The sequence below is a fragment of the Bos mutus genome, chromosome 3 (genome assembly GCF_027580195.1).
Source record: "Bos mutus isolate GX-2022 chromosome 3, NWIPB_WYAK_1.1, whole genome shotgun sequence".
Lineage (NCBI taxonomy): Eukaryota > Metazoa > Chordata > Mammalia > Artiodactyla > Bovidae > Bos > Bos mutus.
The window spans coordinates 30,960,561-30,972,703 of record NC_091619.1 but is presented as its reverse complement, the minus strand read 5'-3'; the positions used below and the strand labels follow the sequence as shown (position 1 = coordinate 30,972,703).

Genomic DNA, 12,143 nt, shown 5'->3' with positions numbered 1-12,143 from the left:
CACCTGCTGTGAAGAGCTGACTCATTTGAAAATATCCTGATGCTGGGAAAGATTGAGGGCAGGCAGAGAAGGGGACGACAGAGGATGAGATGGCTGGATGACATGAGTTTGAGCAAACCCTCAGAGATAGTGAAGGACAGGGAAGCCTGGCATGCTGCAGTCCATGGGGTCATAAAGAGTCAGACACAACTGAGTGACTGAACAATGGTGGGGTTATATGGCAGATTGAAAGTCCAGGGAATTTCTTGGGCTTCTGCTCACTCTTATCTTTCATGTCCAGTCACCTGATCACTGCCAATTTGGGCTGGTGTTCCACACATAACTTCCAGTTTTGGTAGTTTGACAATTTTGCCTTTGATTGTATTAATAGCAGTCTGATTGGCTTTCCTACTAGCAAAGGCTAGCACCAACCCAGAGGCTGTATCAGCACAGGTAAGGGCATATTTATACCCTTCTGACACAGGCAAAAGCCTATGTGGTCCACTTGCCATCTGGTAACCAGAAGAGGGCACCACCTCAAATGATGCATAATGCAGTCCTTATCTGTAACTTGGAGGCCCATAGATTTGAGAGGCAAATGAAGCCTTTTTACTATTTCCCAAGTTGTTTCAGGAATTCTATGTCTGACTTTCGGTGGAGTCGTTCTGCTGCATTGGAGGAGGTCTGTAATTCTTGCAGACACAAGCCTCTTGTCCCTGCTAATGTATCTGCTTTGCAATTTCCTGGCAGAGTTGAGGGTGAGTGAGCGAAAGCATGCCATATGGTCACATTGGCACAAGGTTATGTGCAAGCAGTTCAGATATCAGCCCATAACTCAGACTCCCACAGAGGTTCATTTACTGTTTCCAATTATCTTGATGCCATTGAGACATCCATATTGTCAAGCCTTTCCATACTGCCCAAATGTCAGTGGCAAGGTTGAGGGGCATGGGATTGTAAGCAATCACCAGCCATCCTGCTCTGAGTTCTGCCCAATGACTATTATGTCCAGTCCCTTCCTTGAATCAGATGACATGTGAATCCAGAAGAACAGCTATGGTGATCACCAAGGTAGATCACCCTTACAGCTGTCCTCGGGGTACCATGTATCCACAAGGGGCATCCAGGTACCTTCCTGTACTTGAAGTAAATCGGGTCCAACAGGTGATGTCACTGGGGTCTCTGGTGGGTAGATATAGGTCACTATATGCAACTCCTGCATAAGTGGACCAGTGTTATAAGTGCTTCTCTCTTGAAGGTATGCATGCCACTTTTGTAAGGTACTCAGTTGTGCACAGGCATTCATAGGCTTTAAAAACATGTCTTTAATCCATCCTAAGCAAATGGCAACCCACTCTAGTATTCCTGCCTGGAGAATCCCATGGACAGAGGAGCCTGGCAGGGTCTGTGGGGTCACAAGAGTCAGACACAACTTGGCGACTTAACTACTACTACTACTACTACTACTACTACTACTACTACTTAATCCATCCCCCCACAGGCAGGGATGTCTGTACACTGACAGGTAAGTCAGTGGCTAGACACTCAGTTTGTTGTAAGTCTAGATATATTGCTGACAATTGTTTTTTCATAGTACTATATCAATTCTTTGCCCCTTCCCAAAACTGAGACCAAAATCCTAGTAGGACTCATTTCCCATTTTGTCGCTACCATAGTCCTTATTCAAACCCTCCTGGGTACAGACTTACATCCAACTCACAACTTGTGTCTGGCATTAACACCTCCAGTCCTTGGACTTATTTGACAATCAGTTTTGCCTTTTCAAAAGCCTCTTGTGGGCTTGTGGGGTGGGGTATTCCTAACCCAGGTATTTCCCTTTTTCACTAAATCATATGTGCTGTGTGCTCAGTAGTGTTTTTACTCTGCAACCCTGTGGATGGCAGCCTGTCAGGCTCCTCTGTCCAATGGGATTTTCCCAGCAAGAATACTGGAGTGGGTTGCCATTTCTTCCTCAAAGGGATCTTCCCAAAGCAGGGATCGAACCCAAGTTCACAACTCGCATGGCTCCTATACTGCAGGCAAAGTCTTTGCTGCTGAGTCACCTGGGAAGCCCCAAAGAATATAGGGGTCTCAATATTTGGACAAGGTGGAGAATAAAAGGCCGCCCATACCCTAGCACACCTATAAGGGATTGTAGTTCTTTTCTATTGTAGGACATGGTTTATCTATATTCTATCAACAGCAGCTTTGGGCATCCCTTCAGTCTTGGCAGACTAGATAACTCCTAGCAACTTTACTGACTGTCCAGGTCCTTGTAGCTTATTGGTGTTGAACTCCCATCTTTATGCTTAAATGTTCCAGAAGAGGCTTGGGAAAGAGAAAACAAGTCATAACAGGTTAACCTAGTATTGTCAGTGTAATGTAATGATAGAGAACTACAGAAAGAAAGAGAGTCCATTTCTTCAAGTCCAGGGCCACCATCCCATGACATATAGTGAGATGACATTGGGGTAGGATGGTAAAAGACCATTGTCCTCCGCACCCCCCCCCCCACTTCCCACATGAAGGTGCACTGGTCTTGGGACCCCTTATCTAAGTGTTTGCTAAGAAAAGGCATTAGACAAATCTAAGACACTGTCTTGAGAGGAGGCTATGCCTTGAGAGAAGTGGCAATTTTATCCAAGAGTTTTTGTAACTGCTGCATAGATAGAGGGTATTACCTTGATTAATTCTCTACAGTCTACTGCCATACACCAGGTACCATTTGGTTTTTTTCACTGGCTTCATGGGGTTACTGAACAGGCTTTGTGCTGGTATTATAACCACCACTTTCTCTAATTCTTTAATGGTAGAAGTTATTTTTTCTTATCCCTCAGGTACCCATTATTGTTTTTTATTGCTACTACTCTCTGGGGAGATAGGCAACTTTACAACTCCAATTTAGCATGACTAACCATCATAAACTTGAGTGTCTGATCCATAAGTCGAACTCACCCATGGTGGTTTGAGGTCCAGGTCCTATAGGACATACACACCCAAAATATACTCAGATATGGGTGAAGATAAACCAGAAAAGGAGGGAGAGGCAATCTTCTGATTTGTAAATACAAGCTCACTTGTTTCACCTTAGAATGTTTGACCTCATATCCCATCAATGGTTGCTACTTCCCTTTGGAACTTAGATGGATGTCAATAAATCATGGTGCATTTGTACAGTATTTGCTAGAACAATCTGTTTATTGGTGCAGGACCAATAAATAGTCTGTTCAACCTGGGACCTGCATACCAAGGAGCACCCTTAACCCCACCTCTAATCCTTAGGAATCCAGGGTATACCTGCAAATATCCTTTTAATTAAGTTGGCTGGGTGCCCTCATTTTTCTCCCACCCCAGCCCCATACAAACATTGCCAGAAGGCAGTTGGTGCTATAACAGAAGCCATTTTACACATTTGTGGCCCATTTAACACAATGCCATTGTCCCCAGTATCCCACAAATGGAGAACCTAGGCTGCAATGCCCTTTCTACTTTTTGTTTAAATATTCTGGTTATTTCTACTAGTTCAGGGAGGGAAAAATCTCATGGGGTTGTTTTTCAGCTCTTGCGGTGGTTTAATTGCTAAGTCATATCTGACTCTTATGACCGCATGGACTGTAGCCTGCCAGGCTCCTCTGTCCATGGGATTCTCCAGGCAAGAATACTGGAGTGGGTTGCCATTTCCTTCCTATTATCTCTCGGTTCTCTAGCATCCTGTGCTTTAGTTTGAATCAGAGGTTGTGACTGCAGGTCCTCTTCTTCTTCTATAATTATGTCCTCATCTTCTGAGGAGTCATGAGCCCAAGAATTCCACTTCTTGGGGTCCCAGTTGTCCTGTGAAATAATAGTCCTCACCTTTGAATGGGGTAGCCTAGGGCCCTACATCTAGCCATCTTACATTCTATCATTTCAGTAGGTTCTTCCTGTTGTACTTTCTTTGACATAATGTCCTAAGTTGCAGAACATGCCATCCATACATCTCTCTCTAGTGCCCAACTGAGCTGTAATTCCTTTTCTGTGCTAAATTTTAGAGTGCATAACAAAGGCCATGCAACAGCTGCAATAGATCGCTCACTTTTGCCCCCCCCCCTCCACTTTTGCTTTGCTACCTCTTTGGTTAATGTATTTAGTAAGTCCTTTGGTGTTTCCATTGTGTCCCTGTACACTTGCATCAGCCTGAATTGTTCCATAAATTTAGCCAGATCACCCCACGTGGAAATGGCTGGCCAACCTGGGATTTCTCCCACAACAGCAAGCTTTTCCCTGCTTGGCCCCTTCACCCATTCTTGCATCATTTTCAGTCTCCTGCCTAGCTTGCCAATTGTCTAAGGATGGAAGGAACAGAAAATGCCCAGTGAACTGAGAAGGCATCTTGAGACAAAAACAAGCTGGGTAGCTCCATATAATCACTGGGTGAGTTTATTAAAGAGTAGCTTACTCATAGGGTGGTATCAGGATCAGGTGGACAACAATCTGGAAGCATTCACATGTACACTCCATATTGCCAAGGGGCTATTAGGAGGATTTGATAGTTAACTTAGGGTATGGAGGTAGATGCTTGGAAACAGGACACGCACTCCTAGTCAAGATGAATGGTAACTAGTCGTCTGGGTGCCAAAAATACATCAGCAAAAGTTTTCATCATTGTTTGGGAACTAATGGAGCATAAAGGCCACAATACCTATTATTTATAAAACCCTTAATGACATAGAGGTGATTCACTGCACAGGGGTAGGGTCTGTGTAGGACAGGGAGAAACTGTAAGGGCCCAAGATGGCATCAGCTATGCTAACAGACATACAGTGGGTCTAGGTGTGGTCAGCCTGATCCCTCCATTATAAAGTCCCCTGTGTGCCTAATTTTTGATCTATTAAATGTGAATAAGTTAAATATGCCCTCTCCACTTCAAGAAGTTTTATGTGAATAAAATGGTATAACAGGTTTGTGAGTAAAATGGTATAACAGGTTTGAAAGTACTCAGTTCTATGGAGCCATAGTAAACAAGTCAGTTCTGTATTTTCTGCTATAGAGTCAAATCAGAAAGGTTCACCTTTTCTCCAAGGCCCATGTTTTCTTTCTGTTATCTGACTAACCATTGCTTTTTGGGGCTTTGGCTTTCAGCTGCAATGTTGTGGTGTAAATGGCACGAGTGACTGGACATCTGGACCACCAGCATCTTGCCCCAAAGGCTCAGCTGTTAAGGTAATTTATTTTTGGAAACGTTTCTGCTATTGGCCACTGTGATTAAACCTTTAATTCCCTTAGAAATCCAGTCATACAGGACTGGATCCCATCCATAAACAGGAAACCTCAAACAAAAGAGAGACTAGGGAAACATATAACTAGAAAATAAGAAAAACAAAAAAGAAAAATAAGCAAAAAAAAAAAAAAGAACAAGTTTATCTAGACTAGAGATGCCATTAAGAATCTTGCTACTCTGAACTATTATATTAGAGGGGAAAAGTTTATGTGATAGTGGCAGAAGACTATGTCTAGATTTTTCTTGAGTAATAATTAGGTCTTCTTATGGTTGAAATTTGCAAGGTAGAAGCAGAAAAGCTTCTCTTTCTATTCCTTGGAGATGGCAGCATCCAATCCCTTAGCAGAATTAATTATAAGTGAAGAGTGAGGAGCTGAGGGTGAGAAAGTTGATGGAACTTCTGACTAGACCCAGGGAAGAAGCCCAAATCATCTTCCAACTAGACCAAGTCCCTAAGGTCCTGTTACCCATGTCACCCACTTGATATTGTTTGGAAATCTCTGGAATTTGGGTGGGTGGGCAGTCTGTGAAGAAAGACTGGGACACCCACCAACCAGCAACTGCCCTGCAGCTTGGTAGGGCTATGATATGATTACTGGCTTTTGAAGCAGAAGCTGAAATGCAACCAGTCATAGGATTGCATAGCCTATATTCCTATTTGTCAATACCAAGACAGTAGTGAATGTTCAAACAATACAAGGACATATGTTGTTGACCTGCCTCTTGGGAGTTAGTTTAATGCACTGTGTAAATATATAAGACTTCTAGTTTGTTTACTTCCACTGTAATTATAATAATACTGGAAAAGTCTCTAGTTTAATGTTCTCTACTTCATGCTCATTTCTTCATCCATATAATATATATATATATAATGCCTGTCCTAAGTGTCTTGGCAAGAGACAAACTATTATCCCAAATAAGCCTCTTGATAAAGTTGAGTAATATAGTAGTGTCATTTGTACATGTAATTTTTTCTAGGGTTGCTATATACAAGCAAAACAGTGGTTTCACTCTAATTTCCTGTATATTGGAATCACCACTATCTGTGTATGTGTAATCCAGGTAAGAGCTTAATCAGAGGACTATTTTGAGAATTAAATGAATTAAGTCATGTAATTTTTAAAGTATGTTCTTGATAAATATGAGCTCCCCTATTCAAGTAGAAAGTTATGTATTACCAGTTTAAGGCATACAGAAAATAATGCTGTAAGATCTATCTGGTCAATTTATTCCTGATAGAAATGAGTGTATCATGGTCAAATTAAAAGCCACTAAGTGGAACCTTACTTTGATTCCTCATTCAGCTCATCTGGAAAAGCCTGTTAAATAAAACATTTCACTTGAAAAATTGGCCTTGTGTGCTAAGGAGGAGCTGATGATGAAACTATAATCAATTTCCTCATTGCTTCTCTGCTTATCTTGACAAGTCAGGGGTAAATGGGGATAATTTCTTGTTCTTTTTTATTATGTTATATTCCTACTATTTTTATACCCAAGTGTCTTGAGTGTATCACAGATTAGCTAAAATCTACTTAGGAAGCTCAAAGAGAAATGATTTTTCTCTGCTTGGAAACCAAAGAGGCTTAAGGCATGGGTAGAGAAGACTCATTGCACAAAGTATTGACCTGTGCAGAACTTGATTATACCAGCAGCAGGATTTCTGTGGTTTCTTAAAAAGACAAAAAGATGTTCCAGTTCTTAATATTCCACTATCTTGCCATCATCACCCTCATTTCTCTCCCCACTGCCATTCTAAAGCTAAAGGAGAAAACTCTTGAGAAGGAATTAGAAGTGATAGTAGAAAGGGTAGTTTCAGTGTGATGGACACTTTCTTTTCCTCTGGGACTCATCCTAGGGTCTGTGGGTGAGATGTTTTACCTGTAAAGACCTCACTTTTTACCAACTCTTTCTTCAGGTATTAGGGATGTCCTTTGCACTGACCTTGAACTGCCAGATTGACAAAACCAGTCAGGTCCTAGGACTCTGACCTGCTGCTGCCATGTGCTGGAGAGACTTCTTTCATCGCTGGAAATCCAAAACAACTTGTATCATGAAGTCCTAAATGACCACCTCTTGAATTGGTGTCTTTGTTCTCCCTCCCATCTCTTCCTTATGGGGTCCCTGTCTTATACAACCAGAGAAGAGGGTGTTGGTCAGGCACTTCCCTGACAGACAGCAAGAAATTCCTTTACTCATTCATGGCGGTAGCCTTATCATTCTTTAATACCTGAGCATTTGTCAGACATGAAAGGGCAAGAGAACCTGTGGTACTAATGGCTCAAAATCAAAGGATGGGTCTATAGCTTGGCTTTCTGCATCTTTCCATTGCCAAAAAGTCTCTGGCCTCTAAATCACACAGAGTCCACTCTCCAAAGTCAAACAAGAGATAAGCTTAAGGGAGCTCCAGGGGCAGATTCACTGGATCATTATCACAATCCTCTGTTTCCTTTTGACTAGGGGCCTTGGCTACAGGAATGACAAAAATACTCTTTCTCCAAAGGTTAGGTTTCATTTCAATTTCTTTATTGATTCATCTAAGTCTTCCTAAGAGGAACTGTCCAATGACTCACATTCTGATTTCAGCCAATTGCTTAGATTTTGATTTACATAACTATCAAGGAACTAATTCAGCAGGGTTATTATTTCTGGTGGTTGAGGTAATAATCACATTCAAAAGAGTTCTGGTGTTAATTCTTTTTTAGATAAGTTTTTTCTTAATGTAATATTTTAATTCTTCAATAAATAAAATAGCTTATGATCTCTCAATCACTACATTCTTATTTCTTTGTCTCAAGTATAGTTTTCATGACCCAGCCTGATTGTCCTGCCTGCAAGTTAGGGATATTAGTTATCTATTGCTAAATAATGAATTACTACAAAATTTGTCACTGACAACAACAAATACTTATTATCTCGCAGTTTTTTGTGGATCATAAATCTGAGAGCAGCTTAACTGGCTGATTCTGGCTTGTGATCTCCCTCAAGACTACAGTCAAGATGTCAGCTGCAGTCATCTCAAGTCTCAACTAGAAGAGGACACACTTCTAAGTTGTCATATTGAAACCGGAGGGAAGGGGGCAGGACACAGCCTTTAAAAGAATGACATAAACATATGATATGACAAAAACTGGTTAGAACCAACTAGGTCCAAGATGGTGGAGTATTTGATTTCCAGTGGACTTTGAGCTTCATTATACATTTATTGTAATACATTAACATAAGCTAAGTGACACATTCAACAGTGCCATGACAGTTCTGAGCCTGAGTATCAAAGATCAAACAGTTAGAGGTGACTTGATTCCTGGAAATCTCTGCCCTTTCTCCAATATAATTGGAATAATCCTCCCACTCATCAGCCTAAAAAATTTCCCATCCCATGAAAACTAACCACACAACATTGTGAGGCCACTCTTGCCTTCTGAGGTGGCCCACACTCTGTCTGTGGAGTGTGTTTCTATCTAAATAAATCCACTTCTTACCTATCACTTTGTCTCTCACTGAATTCTTTCTGTGATGAGACATCAAGAACCCGAACTTCATTAACTCCTGAAACCAGGTGTGGATTTCAGTTAAAATATTGAATTCAAATCTCAGTCTGAGTTACACAATTTCATTATGGCTCCTGGTAGGCATCAGTTCTTTGCCACATGTACCTATCCACAGCACTGTCTTATGACATGGCAACTGATTCTCCCCAGAGCAAGACATTCAAGAGACAGCATGAAATACAGCACCAAAAACAAGCCATTAAATCCTTTTATAAGCTAACTCAGAAGTGCCATCAAACTGTCCTGCTGTACACTATTCCTTAGAAGTAAGTTGAAAAGTTTACACTTGAAGGGAGGAAATTATACAGCATATAGAAACTATGGGGTAGAGACCACTGGGAGCTGTCTTAGAGGTGACCAGCCACACCATGATTTTTTGGGTTAGGAGAAGCTAAATTTAATTGTCTTTGTTGTTGTTGTTCAGTCACTAAGTCATATCCAACTCTTTGTGACCCAATGGACTGCAGCACACCAGGCTTCCCTGTCCTTCACTATCTCGCGGAGTTTGCTAAACTCATTTCCTTTGAGTCAATGGTGCCATCCAACTATTTCATCCTCTGTCATCCCCTTCTCCTCCTGTCCTCAATCTTTCCCAGAATCAGGGTCTTTTCCAATGAGTTGGCCCTTTGCATCAGGTGGCCAAAGTATTGGAGCTTGAGCTTCAGCTTTAGCATCAGTCCTTCCAATGAATATTCAGGGTTGATTTCCTTTAGCATTGACAGGTTTGATCTCCTTGCTGTCCAAGGAACTCTGCTTTGTAAATAGGCTCATCTGTACCATTTTTCTAGATTCCACATATATGTGTCAATATATGATATTTATTTTTCTCCTTCTGACTTCACTTTGTATGACAGCTTCTAGGTCCATCCACACCTTTGCAAATGGAACAATTTCATTCCTTTTACAACCACTATAGAGAACAGTGGGCTTCCCAGGTGGCGCTAGTAGTAAAGAACCTGTCTGCCAATGCAGGAGACATGCAAGACACACACGGTTCAATCCCTGGGTTGGGAGGATCCCCTTGAGGAGGAAATGGCAACCTACTCCAGTATTCTTGAAAAATCCCATGGGCAGATGAGCCTGGTAGACTACAGTCTATAGAGAACAGTACGGAGGTTCCTTTAAACAACTAAAAATAGAAGTACTGTATGACACACCAATCCCACTACTGGCATATATCCAGAGAAAAACATAATTGCAAAAGATATACGCACCCTAATGTTTATTGCAGCACTTTTATGATAGCCAGGACATGGAAGCAACCTAAATGTCCATTAGCAGAGGAATGAATAAAGAAAATGTGGTATATATGTACACACACACACACAATGGACTATTACTCATCCATAAAAAGGAACAAAATTGTCCCCGTTTCTTGATTCCTGCCTCTATGATCTTCCCTGAGTTCCAAAGTGTCACTCACTTGGAGGTGTCTGACTCTTTGTGACCCCATAGACTACAGCCCATCAGGCTGCTCTGTCCATGGGATTTCCCAGGCAAGAATACTGGAATGGGTTGCCATTTCTTTCTCGAGGGGATCTTCCCAATCCAAGGATCGAACCCAGGTCTACCACACTGCAGGCAGATTCTTTACCATCTAAGCCACCAGGGAAGCCCTGAGTTCCAAAGGGAAGATTCAAATAGTTGCTAATCTGGGAATAGTTGCTAATCTTAGGTATGGCATAAGCCCTCTTGGAGGAGGTCGCCATTAACCCCACCACAGAGCTGCCAGAACTTACACAGGACTGGGAGACAGACTCTTGGAGGGCACAAACAGAACTTTGTGTGCACCATGACCCAAGAGAAAGGAGGAGTGACCCCACAAGAGAGTGACCCAGACTTGCCTGTGAGTGTCCAGGAGTCTCCAGCAGAGGCATAGGTTGGTGGTGGCCTGCTGCAGGGTTGGGGGCACTGAGTGTAGTAGCACATACATGGCAACTTTTGAAAGAGGTCGCCATTATCTTCATTACCTCCACCATAGTTTCAGTTCAGTTCAGTTCAGTTCAATCTAGTCGCTCAGTCATGTCCGACATTTTGCGACCCCATGAATCCCAGCATGTCAGGCCTCCCTGTCCATCATCATCTCCCGGAGTTCACTCAAACTCACGTCCATCGAGTCGGTAATGCCATCCAGCCATCTCATCCTCTGTCGTCCCCTTATCCTCCTGTCCCCAATCCCTCCCAGCATCAGAGTCTTTTCCAATGAGTCAACTCTTTGCATGAGGTGGTCAAAGTATTGGAGTTTCAGCTTTAGCATCATTCCTTCCAAAGAACACCCAGGTTGATCTCCTTCAGAATGGACTGGTTGGATCTCCTTGTAGTCCAAGGGACTCTCAAGAGTCTTCTCCAACATCACAGTTCAAAAGCATCAATTCTTCAGCGCTCATCTTTCTTCACAGTCCAACTCTCGCATCCATACATGACCAATGGAAAAACCATAGCCTTGACTAGGTGGACCTTTGCTGGCAAAGTAATGTCTCTGCCTTTCAATATGCTATCTAGGTTGGTCATAACTTTTCTTCCAAGGAGTAAGCATCTTTTAATTTCATGGCTGAAGTCACCATCTGCAGTGATTTTGGAGCCCCCCAAAATAAAGTCTGACATTGTTTCCACTGTTTCCTCATCTATTTCCCATGAAGTGATGGGACAGATGCCATGATCTTCATTTTCTGAATGTTGAGCTTTAAGCCAACTTTTTCCACTCTCCTCTTTCACTTTCATCAGGAGGCTTTTTAGTTCTTCTTCACTTTTTGCCATAAGGGTGGTGTCATCTGCATATCTGAGGTTATTGATATTTCTCCCGGCAATCTTGATTCCAGCTTGTGCTTCGTCCAGCCCAGCGTTTCTCATGATGTACTCTGCATATAAGTTAAATAAGCAGGGTGACAATATACAGCCTTAACGTACTCCTTTTCCTATTTGGAACCAGTCTGTTGTTCCATGTCCAGTTCTAACTGTTGCTTCCTGACCTGCATATAGGTTTCTCAAGAGGCAGGTCAGTTGGGCTGGTATTCCCATCTCTTTCAGAATTTTCCACCAGGTAAATAACAGGGAGGGAACACAGCTCCACCCATCAACAGAAAATTGGATTAAAGATTTACTAATTATGGACTGGCCCATCAGAATAAGACCCAGTTTTCACCCCCAGTCAGTCTCTCCCATCAGGAAGTTTCCATAAGCCTCTTATCCTTCTCCATCAGAGGGCAGAAAGAATGAAAACCACAATCCTAGAAAACTAGCCAATCTAATCACATGGACCACAGCCTTGTCTAACTCAATGAAAGTATAAGCCATGCTATGTAGGGCCGCCCAAGACGGATGGGTCATGGTGGAGAGTTCTGACAAAATGTGGTCACCTG

At 42.2% G+C, this 12,143-nt stretch overlaps 1 protein-coding gene across 1 annotated transcript in view; it reads left to right on the top strand.

Moving 5' to 3' along the window:
* The window catches only part of CD53 (CD53 molecule), a 38,854-nt gene extending 30,852 nt beyond the window's left edge, over nucleotides 1-8,002 (top strand). Inside the window, exons 6-8 of the mRNA XM_005891273.3 lie at nucleotides 5,098-5,178; nucleotides 6,215-6,298; nucleotides 7,152-8,002. Of these exons, the coding sequence (XP_005891335.1) occupies nucleotides 5,098-5,178; nucleotides 6,215-6,298; nucleotides 7,152-7,223 (237 nt within the window). The 3' untranslated portion in view covers nucleotides 7,224-8,002. The remainder of the gene's footprint in view (nucleotides 1-5,097; nucleotides 5,179-6,214; nucleotides 6,299-7,151) is intronic.
* Nucleotides 8,003-12,143: the final 4,141 nt, after the last annotated feature.